The sequence below is a fragment of the Helicoverpa armigera genome, chromosome 7 (genome assembly GCF_030705265.1).
Source record: "Helicoverpa armigera isolate CAAS_96S chromosome 7, ASM3070526v1, whole genome shotgun sequence".
NCBI classification, from domain to species: Eukaryota; Metazoa; Arthropoda; class Insecta; order Lepidoptera; family Noctuidae; genus Helicoverpa; species Helicoverpa armigera.
This window is the reverse complement of record NC_087126.1, coordinates 13,034,917-13,061,893: the sequence shown is the minus strand read 5'-3', so window position 1 is coordinate 13,061,893 and position 26,977 is coordinate 13,034,917. Positions and strand designations below refer to the sequence as shown.

At 37.3% G+C, this 26,977-nt stretch overlaps 1 protein-coding gene across 4 annotated transcripts in view; it reads right to left on the bottom strand.

The window, feature by feature from the left end:
* Positions 1-1,326: 1,326 nt before the first annotated feature.
* Positions 1,327-26,977, bottom strand: part of LOC110372106 (protein Aster-B) — a 29,092-nt gene continuing 3,441 nt past the window's right edge. Inside the window, exons 1-16 of one of the 4 annotated variants that reach the window (XM_064035580.1) lie at positions 26,189-26,344; positions 21,328-21,415; positions 20,857-20,973; positions 20,173-20,311; positions 19,595-19,752; positions 19,108-19,260; positions 14,442-14,546; positions 11,904-11,991; positions 10,120-10,219; positions 9,530-9,689; positions 9,070-9,177; positions 8,486-8,678; positions 7,780-7,908; positions 5,728-5,953; positions 5,209-5,338; positions 1,327-4,731 (exon numbers count right to left, since the gene is read on the bottom strand). In XM_064035580.1, the coding sequence (XP_063891650.1) occupies positions 4,642-4,731; positions 5,209-5,338; positions 5,728-5,953; positions 7,780-7,908; positions 8,486-8,678; positions 9,070-9,177; positions 9,530-9,689; positions 10,120-10,219; positions 11,904-11,991; positions 14,442-14,546; positions 19,108-19,260; positions 19,595-19,752; positions 20,173-20,311; positions 20,857-20,973; positions 21,328-21,415; positions 26,189-26,256 (2,052 nt within the window). In that variant the 5' untranslated portion in view covers positions 26,257-26,344 and the 3' untranslated portion in view covers positions 1,327-4,641. Of the gene's footprint in view, positions 4,732-5,208; positions 5,339-5,727; positions 5,954-7,779; positions 7,909-8,485; positions 8,679-9,069; positions 9,178-9,529; positions 9,690-10,119; positions 10,220-11,903; positions 11,992-14,441; positions 14,547-19,107; positions 19,261-19,594; positions 19,753-20,172; positions 20,312-20,856; positions 20,974-21,327; positions 21,416-22,359; positions 22,490-26,188; positions 26,345-26,977 lie in introns of those variants that run through there. The other 3 variants (XM_064035581.1, XM_064035578.1, XM_064035579.1) reach the window with 3 other exon arrangements.

Genomic DNA, 26,977 nt, shown 5'->3' with positions numbered 1-26,977 from the left:
CTTGTTGGTTTTATTTGATTTGATCGTTTTTTCATTCATTTTATGCTTGGGTAAGTATGTCCCGTAACCTTAGGCTTTGGCCCCATCCTTTTCGTTTTTATTTATCTTTACTTTTTGCACTGCTGCAGCTAGCAATGTGGCTGGTGAGCTATCGCATCACTATGTCAGGTGAGTATTGTGATGTGAAGTGGTGATAAAGTAAAACATTTTTTCAACTGGTGTACTATAACCTACTTGTCTGGATTTATTTTTGAATACCCATGTGGTCAGAGGAATGTGTGGGAAGAGGAAACCAGGTAAGTATTAAATGAAAGTATTTTAAAATAAACATTTTACCTTAGTTCATGTATTTTATTTGTAAGTACATTACGTTGTTTTTACCAAGTACATTTAGCAACAAGTGAAGTCGTGGTGGCCTAGTGGGTAAAGGCCCAACCTCTCAAGTATGAGGGCGCGGGTTAGATCCCAGGTCAGGCAAGTACCAATGCATCTCTTCTAAGTTTGTATGTACTTTCTAAGTATATCTTAGACACCATTGGCTGCGTTTCGGATGGCACGTTAAACTGTAGGTCCCGGCCTTCATTGAACATCCTTGGCAGTCGTTACGGGTAGTCAGAAGCCAGTAAGTCTGACACCAGTCTAACCAAGGGATATCGGGTTGCCCGGGTAACTGGGTTTAGGAGGTCAGATAGGCAGTCGCTTCTTGTAAAGCACTGGTACTCAGCTGAATCCGGTTAGACTGGAAGCCGACCCCAACATGATTGGGAAAAAGGCTCGGAGGACTTAGCCACAAGTCATTGCGAGACGGTCCCCACACCCGCGCTTCAGCAGCGCCTTTAGTTATAGTGCTGCACGTGTCCGTGTGTTATTCCCGCTCCGTAACACCCTTTCGTCAACACTGTTGACGATCGGGAAAAAAGTTTCGTTCGTTCGCAGTGTTGACGAACGCTACTTATTATTTTAGTGTAAAATGGTTCTTATGCACATGATAAGGCCACTTTTATTTTCTAGTTAATTGTGTTTTAAAAGTTCTAACATAATCCATTAAAACATTTTAAAAATCTGTGACATTTTATTTCCATATTTTAAAAATAAAAAGAAGCATTCATGGACACTACAAACGAACGAAACTTTTTTTTCCCCGATCGTCAACAGTGTTGACGAAAGTGTTGATGAAAGGGTTTTATCGAACGGGAATAACCCGTGTCCGTGACGCGTATTTCCCTTTCCGTGTTCAACTGGCGACACCGGTCTCGTGAAAGGAATCAATTGGAAAGGAACAAAAAGGAAAGGATTCAATTTTTACAATACATAATAAAAAACAGATTAATTCATTAAAATATTTATTCAATACTGAGAATAGAATTGTCTAACTTACATAATCCATTACACCTAAATGGAATTAATTGTGCAATAAACCCACCGTAGTTCCGGCAAGCGTTCCATTTCACGCATTGACAACGGACAATGAAGTGGACACCGCAAATAAGTGACCATCGGGAGCTTTATCAATCACATTTCATTCATCAGACTGTAGCCTAGGTCTTTTTTTTGTCATAGCCACATGGCTAAAACAAGTCTAGATATTAGAAGTGTTTGCTCAGCTTCCAATTAGAATTTCAATGGTTTTACAGCACCGTTTCCGATTGTCTTTACATTCTGATAAACTATTCTCTGGGATCCGGAATAGAGTTCAAAATCATTCACGGAAAAAGGGCTGCGATATAAGTTTGACCAATATGTATATAGGTACTACGACGGTATAATCATGCGTACAGTGCGCAAAGCGATCCCGCTCTTCCGCCGAGAGCTCATTATCCGTGCCGATAACTATACAACTGTTACCCAACAGCAGTAGCACAATACACAACACGTCTGAGGACTTGAGCAACTTGACACTCGCAGCTTTTTAGAGGCGATTAGATATGCACCTAGTCCACACGTTAAGTCAAGAAAAAATAGAATTTCAACTGGCATAATTTATATTGACGATAGTTGAGCCAGTTCTGAATTTTAAAAATTTGATTACCTATATCCCGATGGTTTCTTATACATAGTGCGGCGTTCACTTCTCTAGACTACCCAACTCCATTTGACATTGAAATGCACAATAAAGGTATATCTAATAGGAATCTATATAATTTGTCCCGCCATTCCAACTTATCTACAATGTTCAGATCATTTCACACATCTGGAATGAAATTTGAATACAACTGCGATGAGTCAATATCATATAACGATGTATTTATTATCTAAAGGCATTACACAGTTCCCGGTGAAGGTATACGTTACTCAGTGGCATTGAATTCAATGTAAAGTGGATTGCATCTAATGATTTTACAATAAATAATAACATAATTGACATGTTGAATATACAAACATCAAATTAATTTAAAATAACTAAAAACATTACATTTTCAATAAAACTAGAGCACCGAACATAACTAGGTGTAGTAAAATATTTTTACAATAAGAGATCATTACTACAACTGAAAAATTTGCATATTTTCCTTTTTTTATCTAGTCGTTAATATTGACTTACTTATATTTAATACTCTTTGAATATCCTAAACAACACCGTGATAATTTCCTTATAAATAATCTTTTAATTTTCGACATATAAATCTATATAATTTTAGATTCGTATTTGAATATAATTCGACTATTAACTCCATGAATCAGACATGTATCTATTCTTGCGACTTGCTGATATTAAAAGAGTGTAACTGGTATTTACAAGTTTTATTTAATAATTAATAATGTTGAAAATGTAGTGGTAATATAAAAATGGTTTTTAGTTCATCATTTAGGCAACAAGAAAAATATACAAAAATATAAATTTAATTAAAGGAATGAATACATGTCTGATTGATTTGAAATACAATATGAATAATTTATATAATGTATGCTTAGCAATATGCCGCATATGACGACGTTTGGCGGTAGTCAACTACACAATACCCTTACGTTTAACTAATCTAACTGTTCAAATGCAACGATCGGAACCTTATACCAAGCATGGTTAACAATTTTTGGTAGAGCTGTCAATAATTTTGTTAAATACGTACATACTCGTATGTACTTGAAGAAACCATGTAAATACGCTTCATAAGAGTTCATTAATATCTGTTATAAATATTTATAAAATTACCACAAAGGAAATACAAAAAAGTATTCCTTAAAAATTGCAGGCGCCAAAAAGGTGAATTCATTTTATGCATCATGAAGCGATCGCAGTTTCCTAAGCTTTAATTGGTTCTATTATATAATTTTTAATAACTATTATTGCGCCCGAGAAACTCACATCAACTGTACACAATATTTTAGTCGACAAGCAAATAAATATGATTTCTGTACATTTATGAAGACAATGACCTCGTTAGGTTCCCGGACACACTCACTTCGAAAATGCAGTAAGTGTCAGGGCCCATATCGAGTCGCCAAACTGTTCACACACACCTATGTACATGAATTTAAAATAACTGCCGTAAGTACTTCTGACGTTATAAACCTCAACTCAAGCCTCGCGTCCACTGTACTGGATTTCTTTAGCTCAAAGTACAGTATACGTTATGAGTAATGTTTATTTTGTGATGATATATAAAGCGCGCTTGTTACAATGGAAATGAAGTACAGTGACAAATAAGGCCCTAAATTGCTGCCAAACTTCGAATGATAAAAGTGTTATGTTAAGTACGAAGTTGGCAATATTATGAATGCATTTAATATAAGCTATTTAATTCGGTAAACAAAGACTGAGGCGCCAAACCTTATAAAGGCTGCGCAAATATTCTGTAGCATCTATAAGTACCTAAATTAAGTCTATACTCGCAGGGCCTTATCCACCTCGCCTTAAATTAAAACTAAATATATTTTACAATGATTAACATTAAGCAAGGAAACTGGAAAGTAAACGCTTGGCGTCATACGTCACGAAGGATTACAGTATTCACTAGAGGAATAAAATTATTATTTGTATCTACTTTATCACAGTGGGGATCTGTGAGGTTTTCTTTCTATAACTAAAGGGAATGAGGAATTGGTCAAAATGTTATTGGCATATCTTTTCATGAGTGATATAACTAATTTTTAGTTTAAAGTTATTTCATTTGAATAGTAATTAAATCACTCATCAAAAGATATTCTGATGGAAAAGGAATACATAATGTGTTGCGGTTTATAAATAAATAGTGCTTCGAACTTAAGATTAAAAGATTTGTGTAACTGTCGAGAAAACCTCTAGCAGACGTATTAGGATCAAATATACCTCTCTCACGACACGCGATTGACTTTATATACATGCGTTGTGCAGAATCACACAGTTTTGTAATATCTTCGTATACTTTTATATCTTACTGCGTTTTGTTTGAGCAAATGAGCAATGTAAAGATAAATAAATGAATAATTTAAGAAGTTATTGTACGGCCCAGACTTGTTGACTTCCATTTCAAGGCAAATAACTTATTTTGCAAATATCTCACGAGCTTCAATTTTACTCTAAATCTTTGCCACTTCGACCATTTATAATGCCAGTATCTTTACAAAACCATCTCTACATATACCTTACGTAAAAACTGTAGTATATCTGCACTTATCTGTATATAAAGTGACCCGCACGTACGAGCGACATCAGGTATTAGCTCAGAGTTCGTCCCGCGACTCCGCTTCTTTCTGCGCCTTCTCTAGAGAAGGCTTTATCGTCTCTAATAGTTTCGTCAGCGCTTGTTCCGTCTGAAAATATGAGTAAAGCTTCATATAATTTCGTAAAACTTTGATCTGGAAGAGTGGGTGTGAGTGTTCACGCATGTGCCTGTGCGTGTTTCTGTGGATGTGTGTATATTTTCTGCCTCGCTGGTCTACTTGTCATTTCAGGTCAGGCAAGCATCGATGCAACTTTTCTGACTTTGTATGTAATTTTTAAGTATATCTTGGACACCAATGACTGTGTCTGTCATTGAACATCCTCGGCAGTAGTTACGGGTAGTCAGAAACCAGTAAGTTTGACATCAGTCTAACCAAGGCGTATTGGGTTGCCCGGGTAACTGGTTTAAAGAGGTCAGATAGGCCAGTCGCTCCTTGTAAAACACTGCTATATGTGGTTAGACTGGAAGCCGATCCCAACATAGTTGAGAAAAAGGCTCGGGAGATGTTGATCTGAAGACATGCATGGTTGGAGTATGTGATCGGCATGTAGACCCGGGCGGGTACCTGCGCGAGATGCGCGACGGTGCGGTCGAGCGCGTCGCGCCAGGCGCGCAGCTGTCCGCGCTGGCGCTGCGAGTGCTGCTCCAGCAGCGCAGACCACTCCGACATCTGCGCGCCGCGGCTAGAGTGAAGCCTGACACGGAAACATTGCTTTTATTTATTTACAATCTTTGTACACACACACATAATAAACAAAGAAGACAGGAAATAATAAATTTACAAAAATAATGCTTATTTCTAAAGAGATGTAGACAGTCTGTAAAGAGCAATGGAAAAAGAAATTAAAATGAAAGACAGCAGTAAAACAAAAATTGAAAACTGTAGCTGTATACTGTATATTATTATTAGTATTTGAAGAAGAATTTTGCTCATCATCGCGAACATTTTAATATCTTATTGACGCCTTCTCAATAGACAGAAGACTCCATTAAAACAATCACTTTAAAAAGATATGATAAGTTTCTTTTTGCAACTGATCGTTAACTAATATGTACTATCCCATTAAACAAAAACGTCACTCACCTATTCTGCAAATCATCCAGATCGAAGGCATAACTGCTCCGATCCGTATAGTACAACTTGTAGTAAAGTGCCGCATTGATGAGCAGTAGCACCGCCAACAATGCGGCTAGCCAGGTGGCTGACCGGCCGCCGGGCCGCGTGACGCGCGAGACCGAAGCCCTGGGCGCCACTAAGCTAGCTGTCGGGAGCTTCACTGCTGTAGGTATGCCCGGCTCTTGAGATGATGCTGTAGGGAAAAAGGAATTTTGAAAAGACGTTTTTTGGTGGTTTGTTGTTGGCTTACGCGTGTATCGGGACAGTATGGCCGAATATAGACTAAATTCCTGACAGGCCATGTCAAATCCCTTTGAGATTTCACGGTATCAATTTAAACATTGAAATATATAACCTATTAGTACGAGACAATGTTGAATGTTCTTTGACAAATTGAAATCCTCTGCCATACCGTCCCGACATGCGGAAACCATTAAAGGGACAACGAACATTACATACATCGAAAAAACATCCTCAAACTTGGTAAGACATAAAGAATAAACAGGAAACATTCTAAACTAAAAGTAAAGCGATAAGTCAACATTCCGACAAAATCGCGAGTTGCAAAAAAAAGATACGGTAGGTTGCGCGTGCACATACGTGTGACAAGCAAGAGAACTAAAGCCACGTCCTACGTAAACGACAAGCCACGCGATGCGTAAATATCAAGTAAAGTTGAATTCGTTTATAATGACATCGAAGGGATTGTACAAAAACGTATAATTATAAAGCATTTTGCAGAAAGTAAAAAAGTCCTGTTTTTGTCAGTATGTAGTACGGATCTATTTACTTAAATTGAGGAAAACATACACACATACTATATATACAGAATTATATCTGAATTAAAACAAGTCGTCGGGTATCACATGACTCTTCAAATATTGCTGAAGGCAGGTCAGTCGGTTATTTTGATCATTATTCTTTAGGCACTTTTTCGTCACAATAAGCAACTTGTCTCTAGGAATATACAATAAGCGAGTCATTAGGTAAGATATATGAAAACCGGAAAACTCTACTGTGCGATTACTTCCTAACAAGCGGATGCTCATTGTCATAGTAAACGGATTCAACAGTATAGTTATCGGCACGAATCTTGAGCTCTGACCTACATCTGCGCAGAAGTAATTTATTGGGTCCGTTTTGTAGTATGGAGTGAGGCGCGAGAGTGGGCTAAAGCGGTGATTGGCCCGCAGTGCATCGCGTCATAGCCGTCTCTCGGGATTGGTTCTTTGCTAATAAATCACTTCTGCGCAGATGTAGGTCAGAGCTCAAGATTAGTGCCGTGCTGCACATGCGCTATAGACCGCGTTACATCGCATCGCGAGGCTGTATATCGTGGACATGACACAGCATGTGCGAGAGGAGAGTATTGAGTGATCGCGTTACTGGTGGCGAGCGGCCGCGGCCGCAGCAAGCCGGCCGGCGCCAGCGACACGCGCCCCAGCAGCGAGCGGGGCGCTGGACACACAAACAACATTATTGCCTAGTGTTACCGGCTATGAGTTGCATATCAGGAACTTAGCAGGTAGATAAACAATAAGTTTAGTCACTTTGGTGGGGTCTCGTATATCTTGTAGGAATTTTAAGCAACCTCTATCTGGCAGATAGCATATACTAACAGATAATTAACAAATGTCAAATGGTTAGTGGCAAACAATATTTTATGTAGAATCACTCTCTCTATATTTATCCTCGAAATGCATAATAGAGAATTGCTACCAGTTGCCATTAATTACTAACAATTTCTAGCCACGTCATTTTGAAAATAATAATCTTTATAAATTGAACATTCTGTTATCCGGGTGGCCGGTTGGCAAAGGAGAAATAGACTTGCTACCTCATTGCTACCTTTTTGGCGATTTTGGGAGTGATGGCCACATCCTAAATCATAAATAGCATTTTTCCTCGTCACCATGTAGCTAAACTCAAAGCACGAAAGTTCCGGGGTATGTCGAAAGTCACAAATAGCATATTTAATTCAGCATTTAGCTTGTATAAGGCAATAAAGTGTATACATACTGGTAACCCGTCGATGTCTCCGTGACTTGCGCGTGGCGGGCACGGCGCAGTCGGCCTCGGCCGTCAGCCGCGACTCCAGCAGACGCGAGAACTCTTCTAAACCTGATATCGTGTTCTTTTCTAGGAATGCTGGAAAGAAAATGTTGGTAAAGGGATTTTAGTGACTGTAAAAACTATGGTAAGCTGAAATTGTGCCACCATACCTACATGTCATTTTGTCATTATTATGCTGTATTTTCAGGTGTTTTCAAAAGTTAAAATAGGGTGTGCTTTGGAGTGTGGATCAAATGGACAGGGTCATCCCAGAACTTTTCGACCTTACAATGTTGGTCAATATTATGACTTATTTTACCAATCTTCAATAATTTGGCATTGCGTTCGAAGAATAGTTGTAGAAACCTTTTATTTGGAAATTGTTATGACCTGAACAATAGACTTAGGGAGAGTACAACAAAATAAAAGAGTACTCTAAAAACACCATTGTGATTTTCACTTCCAGACAGCTGAGTACCAATATAAATACCAGGACATATAAAATACATACATATAGGCATTTGCTCCCTGTAAAACACTGGTACTAAGTCGCAACTGGTTAGACTGGAAGCTGACTTCAACATATTTGGGAAAAGGCTCGGGAGATGATGATGACAGAAGTATTTCCCCTTCAAAAAGTCCCTCAAAATGAAGTAACCTATTTTGAAGTTACCTTTAATCATAGGCCACATGGTCTTCTTGTACTTGACGTGTCCGTAGAGCGCGAGCTCGGTGGCGTGGTCGGCGCGGCGCTGCAGGCAGTAGTGCACCTGCACGCTGAAGTAGTCCGCGTAGGGGATGCCCGCGTTCTCGCTCGTCGAGTCGATGGAGTACAGCACGCCCGGGGCAGAGCATTTGTTCATTACCTGGTAGGAAAATTAGTCTTATTAATATGTTTATGCTGTTGATGATTAAGGCCGGCAATACACGGACTGCTTCAAGCAATCAGAAGTGACAGCTTCAAGCTGTCGACTGCACACTACTGCACAGTGAACTGGAGAGTTCTATGGACGAACATCACGAACAAGTCGAGCAGTTGTAACTGCTCGGATTTGGTTGTTGAAAAAACGATGAAACAGTTTAAAAACAAATTAACTACCAGAAATCTGTTAATAAAGTTATATGGCAAAAGAAATACCTTAATGTAGTTGCGATAAGACAAAATGAATGCTACGAGACTTTCAAAGTGTATTCGTCCAGAAGGCGTTTCTGTCGTTTTTATTCAGTGGATAGCAATAGGCTGATATGATGGGTTACCTGTGTCTCGGTGACCTGCACCTCCTTGGGCCCGATGGGTCCGGACGTGAGGCCGAGCGTGTAGCTGATCTGCCGGCACTTCAGCCCGCCCGCCGCCTGCCACGGCGCCTACAATAACACGACTCATTTTACGATCATTTTGGTGTTTTGCAAGGAACGAGGTTACTTTGTAATCTTTTAAGGAATATGTTGTTTCATCTTCGACAGCAAAAAGGAAGACACTCGCTGTTTAAAAAAGGCAACAAATAATATTTTATCAATGTTCACGATTGACTATGACTATGGACCTTAGATGCTTGAGACAAATAAATAAATAAAAAACAACTATATTGGAAATTCCACACAAATATATGCAATAACTAATTTTGAACACATTTTAAATTTATAAAAGATAACAGACCCAGAAAAAAAAACACAATTTCAATTTCTGCGGTACTCAATAAAAATAACCTAAAGTTACCTGTACATAGTCCGTAGTCCCCCTGGCAGCCAGTAGTTCGAGGTTGAACTTGGAGTTGGTGAAGATCATGGTGAACATCTGGTCGATGTTGAAGGGGAACTCCTGGCGGATCAGCACCTTGCCGTCGTGCGCCACCGTGCACTTCTCCACGTCGCCACCACTGCGCACAAACGTACTTTTTAATTTTGACTAATAATAAATAACAGCCAGCGGTTTCAGCAGCGTCCCTTGGGAGCTTCTTAGGTGCACGTAGATAAAAACTGTAGACAGCCTTCCTCAATAAATGGGCTATCTAACACTGTGTCAATTTGTCTAATCGGTCCTATAGTTCCTGACTTTATCGCGTTCAAACAAAAATGAACTCATCAAACTTTCTACCAAACCAATTTCGATGCGGTTTAAAGGATAGTATTGATCAGACTTTGGAGAAAGTGTATGTTGACCGATTAAAAAATGGAGTTTCACCCATGTTGTATAGATAAGATCTTTCCACTTATATAGGAACTGTCAACTATTGCTCGACATTTAAAAGCTGAAAATAAAGATCCTATATAATAACTTAAAATATAAGATGTAGTGAGTATACATACTTGTGCGGCTTGTCGGGCTCGCTGTCGCTGGTGTCGGACATGTCTGTGGGCAGCGTGTCGCCCGCCTCCTCCTCGCGGTACGACGCATCGCCGTTCGTCACTGTGCACGAACATGTACATGAACATAACACTTACATAGCTACAAGAACATTACTGTTATATATTAGGAGTACAGATATTTAGGCCAATTTTAATCGAAAACTAACGTAAGTTTTTTCTTTAAACCACTGTTAATATACTTTGAAAATTAAACGTGAAAATTAATGGAAAACCGTTTTTTATGATGTTGTAGGTGAACTTGGGCTTTTGTGTTTATTCCGCGAGATATATATATCGAGGCTTGGATGCAGGACGTACTCCCGCCCTCATGCATATGCATAAAAGGATAAAAAGTTAACTTTCTATTTCAGGGCGAGACCTTTCCTGCATGTGCAGTGCATATTTATATAAACAAATAGTTATTTATGAATAGAAAATCTGCTGTTTCAGTTAATAAAATTAATTACCATCTGTGTCAGGAGTAGCTATTTCAGCCATGTCTACGATTTCCCATGGATTTAGTACTTCGTACACCACAAACTCATTATCTGTATATTCTATTATATCCGAGTCCTTCATTTTATATCGCTATACATTTACAGGTTTTTTCATTTATTCACTTTAAAAAAACATATTTAACACTTCACAAATTTCTTCTGAGAATACATACAGTCTAATATTTTCAATTTATTTTCGAAAGTGTAATACAGCATTATTTTTCAAAGTTGACGTATCTTTGGTAGCTGTCAAAACGACACTAACGAATGTTGTGGGAACATTGTTCCCAGTCTAAATATGACAATGTACCAATTTTATCCCACGCCACTGATAACTTAGACAGACTCCTATTGTGAACCAAACTTTTATTATGAGATAATCACGAGACACAACAAAATATTATTCTGCACATCACTCACAACGAAAACACAATGTACTTAATTTTCGCGCCAAAATTTAATAATAAACTTTTATTTTGAATAACAAGTTGAGAGTCACATTGTATGTTTCTATTTTGGTTTTCGATACACAAACAAATTCCATTATTGGGTACTTTCTCAGTGGGAGAATACGAGTGTATGCGACCGACCTAATGTGCACTTGGCTAAATACTGCGGACTGAATCGCAAAGTTTAAGAAACCTGCTATTTATAGCTCATGTACTTCGGTGAGTTAGGGACTTACCCCGAATTGTAAGTTTGAGTTAACGATGATAAAAAAAAATAAGAATAAAAGATGTACTGGTTCCTTCTTTATTATGTGTTGTGGACTTAAAAAGAATGTTTGGATGTGAGCCCTCAATTCTTAATATTCGAAGGTTGGAAACTGTTTGAATAACGTATGTAATTCCCCTGTAGATTTAGCATTTGTCGAGGAATCCCGAACTTGTGTGTTTGACAGCTCGTAAATAGTTTAGAAATAATTTTGATGCTAATCGACGAATGTCATCATGTCAAGTGAGGAAAGTCGATCCGTCGTGACGCGGGTGAAAGCGCGGGCATAAGGCAGTATATCCTAATATGTATGTGAGTGCAAGGTATATTATATCTATGGGCCATCATAGTTCCCTGATAATAACCACCTTATTATAAAACGTGGTTTTAAAAAAGTACAGCTTTTGTACTACCTTTAAACTACAGTCCCGAACAAAATCAGTGGACTAAAGGTATAACTAAAGCGGGTATTTCTCTTCTAAAAAGGTTTTACTAAAATAATTAATTGTGTTAGAGAATATAGTGTGTATTTACCGAGTGGTGGGTCTGCGTCTCTCGCGGCGGGGCGCGGGCCGCGCGGCTCCTCGCCGCCGCCCTCCATGCACGACGCATCCACCAGGTCCTGCAGACAACACCATGATCTTAGTCACTTACTTACTAACATCACTTGTCATCATCTCCCGAGCCTTTTCCCAACTATATTAGGGTCGGTTTCCAGTCTCACCAGATGCAGCTGAGTACCAGTGTTTTACAAGGAGCGATCGCCTATATGATCTCCTCATCCCAGTTATACATAGAGGGGGGAAGGGGGGCAAAGTAATAATAAGAAAATGAATTATTAGAAAGGATTTGAGGTGATTGACGTCTTGAGCTGCGTGTCAAAACTGCTTCTAAAGAAAAATATATTTTTTTGCGTGGTAACACATAATAAAGCAGACGAGTTTGATTGAACGAGCTAATCCCAGGAAGTAATGGACCGATATGAAACATTATTTCCTCCTTTTAATTCGAGTACACAAAATATATAGTTGGGACGCAGATAAAACGGCTGGAAACTACTTAGACAATACTATAAACTAACTCCAATAAGGTTGAGTTTATATAAAAATAGGCAGATTTACAATATGAACGAGTTATTGAAGTAGGTATGTAATTGTTTTATCTTTTAGTAATCGTTATAATCGCATTGTTTATCTGCAAGTTATTATTTAATCGTCCTCATCACACGCAGCTGTTAGTATTTGATAGAAAACATGTATTTAAATTATATAATTAAAATCGTTAGTCATTGATTGTTAACCGATAGTTCAGTTATTGAAGACTGATTTGAGATAGCATGAATACTAAATAAAAGCTTGTAAACAAGTCAGTCTTTTATTTTCGTCTCAAAACCTAGTAGTACAAATCAAATAATCGTTATTGTGGATTATAGGTACGCATGCATCATAAATACGGGTCTTAAATAATAAAAATAAGTTCAGCTATGTTCAGCTATCCGTTGAGGCATACAATAATAAAATACAAGTCAGAGGTTAAACACAGTCAGTCATATTATTAGTCTCGATACATTATAAAAATATAGGAGGAAAGAAATGTTTTTTTGGTATACCTTAAAGCTAGACTAATTTATAAGCATCATTTGTCGCCTATACATTCTATATATTGTTTTAAACAACTCAATAAGTTTGAAATGAATGTGAAAACAGCATCTAATTTTGTTGCGCATTTTAAAGCATGTAGGCAAAGAAAATACGTTTGTTTGAGTCTATTTAGAGATAATACAGATACCTATAGATTACAAGCAAGGCGCGCTCCTTAATACATGCTGTATCTTTAAAACATGACACAAAATATTTCCAAAACCTACATATTTTATTAAGCATTCAGACAAACTTTTCCGTTTATTTGATACGCAGGTTTTTATTTAGAAAGGTTTAATAAAAAACATTTTAAAAGCATATTACAAATCAGATATTTTTAACGTTAATTTTGCTGTGTTTACACGACCAAACCTATCTGAAAACTTACATACAAACAACGGAAAAATATTGAAGATTTTTTTGGACATACTAAAAATATTTTTTATCCACATTTACGTTTAAAAACTTACTTTTTTCTTGGACCTCATAGCGGCCCGCATGATGGTCCGAACACGTGTCATTTCACTATCACTTATCAACTGATAGTGACTGAACCACGATTACCGATTGATTTTTTTCGGTACTTCTAATATTATCGCCATTTTATCTTTTTGTACGTCACTTTAAAGCATAACTTTATTGTTCAATTATCAACTTTAACGCGTACGAATAAGGTTTAGTTTACAATAAAGGGCAATTATTTTATGATTATTTGTTTTCGTTGTCAAGCTAAAATTAACTTTGTTTATATGTGTGTAAAGTTGAGGTTGTAAAAGATTTATTGTGATTTTATTTGCAGCTGCAAAATACAGGTGATTATGATTATCTTTAGCACGATTGCTTGTTTTTTACAAATGAGTCATAGTCGTTGGCTCTGTCTATGGGCTGAACGTAAACATGTAGTTACTATGTCGTCGCATACTATATCTACGTTATAAACAATGGCGCAAATTACTGACCTGATTCATTTTCATGCTATTTTGCAATTGCTTACAGTAAAAACACAAAATTACACACAGTAATGAGAAAAATCGCGTGTACTCAGAAGGAGTATGTAGTTGCGTTAATGTCATTAATTATCCTTGAACACAATTCTCAAATTCTATGAATCACGGATTCCAATCCCATTTGCCAGAAAACAATTCCAAAAATGTTGGCGAGATCTTCTGGCAAAACTGACAAAATGACAAAACTTAAGAATTTTAGTTTGTCATCGACTTTTTAAATAGATATATGAATATTATACTATTAACAAACCAACATAATCCGACTATCTTTCGAGTTTTTCGAAGCATTATTAATCATTTAAACTATACATAGACATGGATGGATTCGAGCTGCCCATGACCACGATAGGTGGCGTTTGTTGGGGGAGATCAAAAACTGAAGGTAATTGGCTGATACGATGATGATGATAGATATATATCCATACCTGATCGGCGTCGTGCGGTAGAGGCGGCACGTCGTCGATGGCGTCGCGGCCGTACCCCTCCTCGTCCGAGTTGAAGCCCAGCTCCTCGCCGTAGCTGCTGTGTACCTGCAATATATAGCAATAAATACTTATATTCATAACTAGAATCTTGTCTGTTCTAGGTAAAATAGCTTAGGTACTAATATCGTAAATGCGATAGAAATTCTGTCAGTCGCGATTTCAAGATTTGTGTCATTTGGTAGAGTACACCAGTAATCTAAGCTCCGGGAGAGGACGTACATAGGTTACACGAGTGAAACGGCCGAGAACAGAGCATAAAATAAACCATTGAATGTCATTTAGTTTTTAACAAATGTGTAAAAAATGATCGGGAAAAGAGTGTACCAGTGTCCCCTAGAAAAAATACATAAAAATGTGTAGAGGAAAAAAATACTGAATCGCTTCGCTGACATCCAAAGGGAAAATTAGGTAGGTATGTATTTAGGTTTAAGGCGACGAATCGGTAAACAATAATTCCATAACCGGCACGCGCACCTAAGGCGCCAAAAGGGGTCGGAGCGTCTGAGCGGGGCGAGGATAACAATACGCGCGCTAGCTTATAACTAAAAGTCGTAAGCGACAAAACGGTTTTGTAATTTTATTATTTAGAAATGATAATTTCAGAAAAAATCCTTCCACAATTTCAAAGAGTATGTATATACTCAACTACTAATAAAGTTAAGAGGCTTAAATCGGTCCCGTTTGCCCATAATATGTGAATCTCTTTTTAAAAAGAGGTATGTTTGATGTATTTTTCTCTGTTATAAAAGTTACCTAATCATGTTTTGAAGTCTAACAAAATAAGGTTTATATCATGAACTTTCAGATAACCAAGTTGTATTTTGATCCGTTTTGTATTTACTGAGAAAAATTGAGATCCTTGGCGCCAAAATTTCCAATTCGTCCTCTTAAGTGGCAAACATCAATAAAGACCCACACACGGCTTTCAGATATTGTTTATACATATCTAATGATTTATCTATTTCGCCTAATTTGAATAAAACCCAAATGAATCATAAAAATAATCTTCTTATGAATCATTTTGGCCATAACACATAAAATTCAACATTCATTCTGCGATTTACTTTATTTTTTACTAGCTTCTTAGGGAACTCCTTCCCGTACTGTTACTCGGGTATAGTGTAGCTTTATAATAGTATTTTTTTGCAAATCGGTTTAGTAGTTTTGGGAAATTTGTGGTACATCGAATAAATAAATGTTTGCTTTTTATTATATTAGTGTAGTTAGAGATTGGAAAGCTTGTAAGTATGGATACGTTAGTCTATTAGTCATGAAGCTAAAATTAATTAATGTTTTATCTATCTTGACCATCTTCATGGAAAGTGAGTAATAACTCAGCTGCATACCTACTTCATAGATAAACACTTGATGGGCCAATCAACTGACAATACACAATATAATAGAAAGATAATTATTATAACACAAACAACTCGATATTTTTTTTAATGAAGTAATATACCTATTATGGTTAATAACCTATGAAAGTATTTAAAAATGTTATTTACTATGTTGAAATAAAAGAAAATATATTTTAAAATACTGAAAAAAAAATTAAAACAAGTGGAAAAACGCCCATGGAGGATCGTGAAATACTTCACCAATTGCCATTGATAACTTGTTTCTATATTAATTTGTTTACTTATCAATTAAAAAGAAACATTACCTACTTGGTAACAAAAATATAATTTACTGCCAAGCGCCAAGGAATTAATTATAGCACACTTCTTTACCATTCATTAACACAAGTACCTAATAAAAAACTTACGAAATAATGTTTCTGACAAGTATGTTCACAAACTTATCTATGTACAAACTATAAACATTGACTGACAAAACTTGTCAAATAGATAAGAAAACTTCACTTTATTATGTAAATATACTTAATTATTTTACACTATATTTGTAAAAGTATTTAAAATATCAAAATCATATGATTCGCGACACTTGTAACGAAATGACGGCGCATACTTGCATCGGGCAGAAATCCAAGTGCATTGGATACGCTCCAAGTGATGCAGAAAACATATAAATACGCAAAGTTTACGAAAAACAATTAGCGTGGGGAGTTGGCACTGTTGGTGAGTCGTCCTCAATGAACAGAGTATGGAAATAAATTATTACAATTTATATAGTGTTTCAATGAGAGAGAATAGTTGTGAATGAAAGTGGGTGTGGTTGATAGAAAATCTGCGAACCATTTTACTACTATAAGTACCATAATATAAGTGTGAAGAGCTATTTTATCTGTTAGATTTGTAATGGGATCATGCATCCTCCGAGCCTTTTCCCAATCATGTTGGGGTCGGCTTCCAGTCTAACCGGATTCAGCTGAGTACCAGTGCTTTACAAGAAGCGACTGCCTATCTGACCTCCTCAACCCAGTAACCCGGGCAACCCGATACCCCTTGGTTAGACTGGTGTCAGACTTACTGGCTTCTGACTACCCGTAACGACTGCCAAGGATGTTCAATGACAGCCGGGACCTACAGTTTAACGTGCCATCCGAAACTAATGGGATCATGCGGTATTTTCAAAATGATTTTAACTGTAGCGCTATTCCAACATTTGCATTGTGTCACTAACAAATAAATATGCTCTGTCGGGGTGTTTATTGCGCCTCTTTTTCGCTCCAAAAAATACACGAGGAGTTAATATTTCCGGTGCTCTATTTTAATAAATCTACTCTAAGAAAAACGAACTTTATTTAACCAAATAACTTTAGAATATTCCCGAATATTTCCTTAAAGTGATATTTTACGTACGTGTCCAGGCGCCGCCGTCGCCGTCCCGTGTCCCGTCCCGCACTGCGCGGACACAGGATTCTTGCTCGGCATAACCACTATTTTGTACTTTATAATGAACCGGACCTCTACTCTCATTTACATGGAAACCCACTATAGATCACGTGTACTTAAAAAACGTGAGATTTTTCAACACAAATTTCTTGTTACTAAAGCAAAATTTAATTTAGGAGATGTCAATCAATAATTAGATACCATTCGAAACGATTTCTTCTTCTCAAATGAGAGCAAAACATTAACACGAGCCAAACTATTTCTCACTATCGATATTAAGAAATGTTAGTACATAGGTAGATTTTATCAGCAACAGTACTACGTTTTAATATCCCATTGTTCGCGACAATAAAAACGTTGAATAATTTTAAATGAATAAATACTGGTTTGTATTGTAATCAGTAATGAACGAGATGAATGTTTATGCTTGACAGAAAATGATTTTTAACCTGTAAGTTAAGTCATTTTTGAAAATGATATATTGATAACTTCATAGTTTATAAATGTCTCAATTAATAAATTATTGTATTGTATGTAAATAGCTCTTACCCTAGGAACCAGGACTTTTCTAGAGAGCTAATTGGACAATATATCTTGTTTTGAGACCAGGCACCACGGTTGTGTAAGAGTAAGATAGCGTTGGTACAATTATATTTAAATTAGACATTGCATTTTTTTTATGAACAGTGAATACATCTATAAGACATTAAATTCCCATTACATTCCATGCCAAGTTTACAAAAAAACCTATAAAAGTGAAAGCGTAAAGCGAAGGAAAAATATTGAACCCTGATATTATAGAAATGCCAAGTTATTGTAATATCAAAGTAGGTATCCGCTGTATTCAGAACCAGCAGTTTTGAGGTCGAAACTATTTGAATTGCTTTAAATTTCTAATCTGTGCCAAACTGGAGTTGCCATTTATAAAACAAGTGATATTTTCTGAAGGTTTCAAAATTAAGATTTTCTGAAAACAGATAATATTTTATGTTCTTTACCTGGTTTTCACATAAATAAGTTTGCTACATAAGTTGATAATGAAATGATAAAATGATAATACCTATATTGTTTCTCATGAAACAAAGTTAGTTTATCTAGCGTAATCTTCCATCGTAGAATCGTCGATCCTGTGATAAGTACTACATATACTCTATTTCTTACAATTCTTCAAAAAAACTATCACTATTAATTCAATAGAAATTGTCTCTAATATCCAAATGAAAAAAAGCTATTTTATTCTAACTGGCAACACAACCACATTGCCAAACCACGCCACCTCTTGTTTTTTACGTTCTAAACGTTAAATATTGATTTGGGAGCGTTCAGCAATGCGCATGAGTTAGAATAAAAGGCAATATATGTGTCGTGGCTTGCCGAATACATTTGAATTGTCAAACGCCTTTTTTTATATGGTTCGTTCAAGGTGGTTAGAATAGTCAATAGTACCTACTTTAGCAAGTCTGTAACTTTATGTATGAGAATAAAAATGTGAGACTCGTTTTTGTTGAAGGTTGTTTCAGGTGTAAAGGTACTATGAAAATTATGAAACTGAAAAACTCGTGGCTAAATCTAAACCGCGCCGTTCGATCGATCATAAAGTTAAGCAACGCTTGGCGCGGTCGGTTATCATTTTGTCATGACGAGTTCCTCTGTGTTCCGGAAAGAACGATGTCATTTGAACATTGGCTTTGAAAGGTAGTCAGGAGCCAAAGACTGACAACCAGTTCGACTGGAGAATACCCTTCAGCACTTTGTTACTTCAGCATATATTTTTTTACATTATAACAGCTACAAAACGCTAGTGCACTGACCCACTGCCAGAACTCCTGGCTGGTCATGGGCTGGTCCATGAGTGCGTTCTGCCAGATGCGGAACAGCATGAGGTACGCCTTGTCGCGGCCGGAGAACGATGTCAGGAAGTTCTTCTCGCCCTCCGTGCATACTAGGATGGCGTTGGGTATTACCTGGGTAAACAAAAAAATAATATTTCTTACACAAGGAGCTCGTGGTTAAGTACTAGGCCTTCGAATCGATCGGTCTTAAAGTTAAGCAACGCGATCCGTGACCATCTTGTCATAACGAGTTTTTATAGGTCCCGGATGTCATTTGAACATCTTTGGCAGTCCTTACAGGTAGTCAGATGATAACCAGTTTTACCTAGGGGTATTGGCGTGTTCAAGCGCTTGGGTCGGGAAGTCGCTCCTTATAACTCTCACTGGTACTCAGCTGCATCCAGTTACAGTGATGGAAGCCGACCCCATCATAATTGGGAAAAGGCTCGGCAGAAGAGATACTCACAAGCGCAGTTTTCTCCTTAGTGATGGCGGTGACGTCCTTCCACCTGGTGGTCATGCTGGTCTCCCACCCGAAGATGCTGGCGTAGAAGCACAGGTAGTTCTGCGACGCGTACAGCCGTCCGTGGGCTAGGATGTCCTTCTGTAGTGCGCATGAGTAGTCTGGATAAAATAAAGTGATATTTATTAAAACACGATCACAATTTATGGATGGAATAACAAAAGGCAATACTTAGATAATAGATTGGGTAACTATCAATGTCTTTGAGAATAAGACCAAATGAGAACACACAAATCCGATATCTTTTCGCGAAAATCTACACAGAAGCTGCTATTGAATGAACATAGTCGTTACATGTAGACAGAAGCCAGTAGGGGTATTGGATAATAGATTGGGGCTGCCCTGGTAAATGGGTTGAGGAGGTCAGATAGGCAGTCTCAGAAAATAATAGTAAGATGGTTAGCTTTGAGTTTTAATTTAGCCAGGAACCAAGAGTGCAGGGCTTTGAAATGCCAAAGTATCAAGACTTTTATTTTTTTACCTAACATCCAACACAAAAATTTTGGTTACAAGTTACTCACCAACTATAAGCCTCTCATCATCAGGCAGGTCCTTGAAGAGGCGCTTGAAGTCATCGGCCTTGCTCTTGTAGGTGGGGTAGAGCGCGTTGTACCAGCTCTTCTTCTTGGTCCGCGCGGGGTCCAGCTTGGAGCCAGCCAGCTGCGCCGTAAGTACCAATTATTTACATAAAACGACGGGGGTTAGTTGTGAACACATGTGTGTTGTTGTTTTGTTAGTAAATAGTAAAATTGACAAACAAAAGAGTAATCCAAAATTATTAACCAATTAGGACAATAATGTGTCAACAGGTGCACTATCATTTCTTTCATATCAAGAACCGAAAACAAGCTCTGACACCCGTGCATCGAGCACGGGTGTATGAATTACCAACTTCCAGACTCCGTGCTGCTTATATGTTTCTTGAAGCAAATTCGGCTCGATCTAGGACGCTGTCGCGCTATGGGACGACTGGGCCAACATCGCTTAAGTTGAAAGACGTCCGTTGCCAGAAACAAGCCTCTCCAAAAGTTCACCTTGCTCGGTCGACGACCAGCATTCACAGCTTTCCGCCGACCTTGAGATCCGCCGGTGAGATCGACTGTCCATCTCCTGGCCATGTTGCGTCTTCCGGGTCGTATTTCTCAATTGGCCAATGCTAGGCCAAAGAGGTAGTACAAATAGCTGCATAGTGGATCGCATCTCACCCTGGGGTTGTCGCCCTTGCTGGCGGGGGCTGCCACCACGGTGACGGGCAGCTCGCCGCTGGACACGGAGGCCGAGTCGCCGCCCGCCGCCAGCAGCTGCACCGACGCCTCGGAAGTCTGCAAGCCCAACACTAAGTTATGTCATATACACGTGGGTGTACAGCCATTGGGGATAAAGAAAGATGCTGAAGTGAATTAAGTGACCATTTTGCAGTAACTTGAATTTAACTATTGGAATACCTTTTAGTGGGATTTTTCGCTATCATGTAGGGAAGACTTTTCTAAGATAAATATCAGCATCAAATATCAGTTAAGGTCGAGTTCATTTCCTCACGTTATTATAGGTACTTGAAACGGGGTTTATTTGGCGGATTCTGGGATTTTGATCTGTCTCATGTTGGTGCTACAATCTTTGAGTGCGGTTATTCACTTCTTTGTATACACATAAGTAGCACAAGCAGTATAACCTACCTTGTCATTATCTATCGCTTCACTGGCGCTGTCGGTGTTCCGCGAGTCGCGCGCCGACGGCGACGGAGACGGCGACCGAGACACGCTCCTGAAACACCACAATTATCACTTTAATATGTACATTTACAGGTCTTTATTAATAGCTAGAAAACCTGGCGAACTCCGTTTCGCCACCTCCGTCACATTTTGTTTGGTGATAAAAAGATAAAGATTTTTGTTTTATATATTTGAGAATTTTCTTTGCTATAAACCTCACGGAGCCCGAGACCTTTTCAACGAATGCAAAACCGTCGAAATCGATTCGTGCGTTCTGGAGTTATAGCGTCAGGAAGGAAAACCCGACTTATTTTTATATATTACGTATACTGTCAAACATTATGGAAGTATGTTGAAGATCGATCACGCATTCTTTATAGAATTGCCATTACGCCCCAACGGTGCTTGGAAGATGTAGGATTTATTAGAAAATTCAGTTTTCCGCGAAAGATTTTCAATGAGGATATAAATTTAGGCATCTAGATAATTTTAATCTCTATAATCAAAACTGATAGAGGTTTAAGTATTATTAAACAATACATACGTCACACATGATAACAATAATTCAGTTCTCACAACCACATTTTTTCTCAGAAGTCTAATAAGCTTTTCAGACCACAATATCTTTTTGTTTCTCCCGTGATAAAGGAACTAACATGTTCCTAATTTCTGTGCAGTACATAAAAGTCCAACAAAGGACCTCGGGCTAAACATTGGGACTGGGAACAAATATGTGTGTTTAGGTAATTGTAGGTCAAACTAATATTTGTTTCAATCAGGGAAAGAGGCACTCACGAGGTATAAGGTTCATTTGCTTTGTTTTTAAATGATAAGGGTAAACCTTCTTTTTATCCAAGATTCATACTTAAGAAAATATCTGGCAGTAGGTAATTGAAATTAAAACTTCGAAATCCCTGTCTATTTATATATCTTGATTTTTAACCGACTTCCCAGGAAAGAGGAGGTTTTCAATTAAAATGTTTATATTTTGTTTACCTAGAAAATATTGCCATTGGTATAACTCACACACTTTCTGTCACATTCAAGATTGTCTCAAAAGAATAACACGACTAACTGTAAATTGATAATAATTAAACTATCAGCTAATTATTCTATAATTAATTACAATAATTGATGCTACATTATTAACGTAACAGTTAGAATTTCCAATTTACACTATTACATAAAACTAGCGTACCAAATCAGTGTACCACATTTGTACAACGCATTTATTTATTTATGATAAATGTTCCACAAACAAATGATAATAATAATACCATTGTTGATAGTAGGTATAATAACAATAATTACGCGTATTTTTTTAGCCTACTAATTAGTTTATCTTTCATTGCGTTTGTGTAGAAACAAAAGGAAATTGTGACGGAGCTAGACATTGATAGATAAGGGTGCATCTACTGATAATGGAAGTAAATTAGTATTAGTATGCGAGTTTTATTATGTATGGTTGAAAAGGATATTTGTTTATGCAAACAAAGTATGTGATGTGCGATGTGGACACTATCCAAGAACTTATTTTTCAGACATTCTTAACTATGAAAAACAACAACAAGGTTTAGGTAACTAATTATAGGTTTGTTTGTTTATCAAAGCCCTATGCCCAAAGGCAAAATAAGTCTTTATCACCATGCTTGACCAGGGCAAATAGAGAATTCATTGTTGTCTATTCACTCCAGGTATTTTTCATAGCGTGTTCTTACAGCATGAAAAATACAGAAATATATACCAGAAATCGACGTTCTTGGTGACTTAGAACCACTTAATTCTACAGTCAGTCACATCTGTTTAAATTTAAACACCTAACTAAGCAATTTCATTAACACATATCTTCACTAACTACTTACGTATGTTTTATCAAGTTAATTCCCATTTCCCCGTACAACTTCCCCACACAAGCTTGGCATACATTTTGAATGGTATCTCACCCTAGGGAGTTTCACCATGTAACACCATGTTACCTAGTATACCTACGTATGTAACATGTATGTACGTGGGTAACACATAGGTATGTGGGTAACAAAAGCGAATGCGTGTGTGCGGTGAGAAAACCTTTAGTTTTATCGTTTGTTACATTCGGTTAATTAATTGAGATTGGAGTAAAGGTCGAGTTTGTACATTTGATACGAATTGTTACGTGTGTTCATTTGTATATTTTAGCAAGGCTATGTTATGTTACAAAGTGAATTTATCAATCACCGGAGATTAAAATTTTATGAATAGATTTAAGCAAATTCCCACATACAGACAATAAATCTGGGACATTTCTCAATTTCCGGTTTTCTCATTTTGAGTTCTTCATTTCTCATTCTGAGTCAAGCAATTTAGCCAATAACGAATACAACATAGAAGTTAAGAGATACATAATTTTGAAGTAATGCAGATAAAGAAAAAAATAAAAGCCCGTATTTGAATTAATTAAACTGCAGTTGAAATCCGGTCTACAAACAATGGAATAATTAATCTACAATACTTCTGCTAAAGGTTAGCAAAGATTCTAGACAAGATTGCTTTAAGGAAGTTAAACATACTAAGAAAGAAGGTTATGTTTTGTAATAACAATAACAGAAAACAGCTGTTGGATTCAGTTAACAATGAACTCTATAAATACAACTCTATATATTACAATAGCAACAATTAGGTCGCCCTAGTATTTTTTAATGCGGTACTTAAATTACTTAATGATTTTAGTTTCATGTTTTTGGAGAGCAAGACACTTTATATATAACACTGATTACACAAGACGAACCCAACCAAAACAAATCACAATTGGCACCAAAAATTGCACATTTCAGCACCAACAAATAATAACAGAACTTCACAAAATTCACTCACATCTTCCCAAAAACGGTATTCCATTGAAACACATTGTGAAGGCCCAAAGTATCAAAATGGTGTGATCGGGTGAAACGACACGGTTGGTTGAGGACAGTGAAAAAACTGTTGCGACATTTGACAGTGGCATTCACTACTACATTGCATTTTGACTCACTCACAAAATGAGAGTAAAAAAATAAAAATAAACCTGAGTAATTTAGCAATTTTTGGTCGGTTTAAGTGAGGTAGGGTCAGCCAAAGCATTTGTTCGGTATTGCAATTTGATGTTACAAAAGAAAAAACAAAGTCATAAAGTCATGCGTTTTTTTCTTGAGTTTTTCTGTCGACAGTATGCAAAATTATTATTATCTAGGATGATTTGCTAGTTTTAATCTAGATTCAAATCTACCTAGTCTTAGACCTAACGAACAGCACCTCATTGTTCACCGAAACTACTTTTTTAATGGATTTCATTGTGCATTTGTTTTTGAATGGACATTACTATCGTTATTTGTAATTTGAACCTAAAATTGAATGCTATAAGAGCGAAATTTGAGTGTGTCGTTTATCATAGATCCTACGATGCTGTTAATTGTCGGCGATAAGGCAGTCTGGTGATTACCAGGTAAGATACGTCGCTTATCGTGAAGCCTGTCATGCGGGAACCTGCGGCTGCATGTTAATGAAACTCATTCTGCTACTGAATTAACGAACATAACTTCACGATAAGACAACTGTAGTTAGTTTACCGATATACACCACGAATTTTGTGCTAGCCATTGTAGCCATGTAAGGCAATGAATGCAGGGGGCAAGAAACTTTTTGCCATTAATGTGGCTCAAATGCCAACTTCGGGCTGCTAATGGGAAACTTATACCGACGTAACACCATTACAGGGCTTAGAAATCTATGCTTGAAAGATTTCGAGCATTGAAATTATTAGTATTTGTAGCGTCTAGACAAAAGATGCAGCAATTAATTAAGGCGTTAATGCCTTTGTTTTCATTTTGGGTAATCTAAACCGTGCTTCTGTTTAATTAAGATTAACTGGCTAATTAATGCACTCGACTTTGTAACACTGAATGTTTTGAGCAACAGCTGAAAAGTTTAAAAGCCGTTCGGCATTAAATTACAATGTATTTTTTCAGTTAAGGTCTCTATAACTTTGATATTATGCGGTACATAATGCGGTTGAAATCTAAAGAAGTGATGTATGTGGTTCCTATGGTATAAGAGATCCTTGATACTCTTAGCCTTGTCCTACAGTAACTTATAAGAAGTTTTTCATCTGAACGCAGAGCAAATTTCCCTGAGGACGTAACCGTGGCAACCATACAGTAAATAATAAATAACCTGAGTTCTCCCGGTACACCTGTACTTATGACACGTATAGATAAAACCGCCATGCTCTGATAAAATGTCAAGCATTACGTAGAGTCATAGAATGAGCTAGATATTCTAATGATGCAAGTTGACATGGGGATAGTTCTATATTTAGCCACCTTAAGGGATCTACACACCAAAGCCGCTGACCCGGCGGCACAGCCCGGCGGCACGACAGCCGCGGCATGTGGTGTTCTAGTAATTGTCAAATACTCTATGAAAGCCGGCGGCACGATTGTACAAAATACGGCCGGCGGGTTGGGCCGCCGGGCTGTGCCGCCGGCATCAGCGGCTTTGGTGTGTAGACACCTTTAGATCAACTATCCCATTAATTCAAAAATACAATTTATTTATTTACGCTTGGAAACAATAAGCACATGGGTTGACCATGATTTCAACATTATTAATGAGATTGCGATAAACAAAAATAAGGTTAAAATTATAGGGGCACCCATATGCCTATACATAATTATACTAATGAGTTGTAAAACCGAACATTTATCGTAACGATATAAACAAACACTGCGCCTATTATAACAATAATAATTTTCCTTGAAAATACAATTATGTACTTTTTTCTTGATAGTCTTAATTTTTTTAGAAAAATTACCTCAAAATAAAAACTTTGCTACTATCCTCCCACTGGGAATACAACACTTGATACTTTTCAGTTTCCATCACTTATTGACGGGCGCAATAATTTCAGTCACATATCACAAACACTAACGACTCCGAACTAATAATTTATTTAGATAGCTAGCGCGATAACCAATCTATAAAGCTTGTCAATTTGATTACTCATGACGAAGGTGCGTGAGGGGTGAAAGACTGTGTATTTAATTTATCTGCGCTATATTATTAACTATAGAACAAAAGATGTGCAGTGCAGTGAGTATGGAAGGTCGAATAACGTTGTAAGTGAAGTTTCCTTTGTTTTAAGCGATTAAACTTAAACTTGAAGGCTCGTGTGCATGTTTGTATCAATAATAGTTTTTTGCAACGCCTCATTGGTTTAAATTAACTAGCATGCAGCTATACCGCAACATTGTAATTCTATCTTAGCAAAAAGTAACCCAGGTTTTCAATTAGGTTGCCATTAATTTTATTTGGTTCCTAGATTGTATTAGCTTAAACTGTGAAAGCAATGGGTGCTGTCAAAGTTTGAAACCTTTTGCACCCAGAAGCAATAGACCACCAAAACATGGAGGAGATTCCTTAAAATTATCATGTCTATATTCAATTAATACATGACCCTAGTAGGTATATGCGTAGCAAGTTAAAGATAATGTTATCGTATAAACGGCGGGAGCAACCACCTGCACTGATAAGGGTCTGTTGCTAAACCTAGCTTCCTTAAAAGGTATAGGTACGCGGAGACAGAACTAAGATGATGATCGTT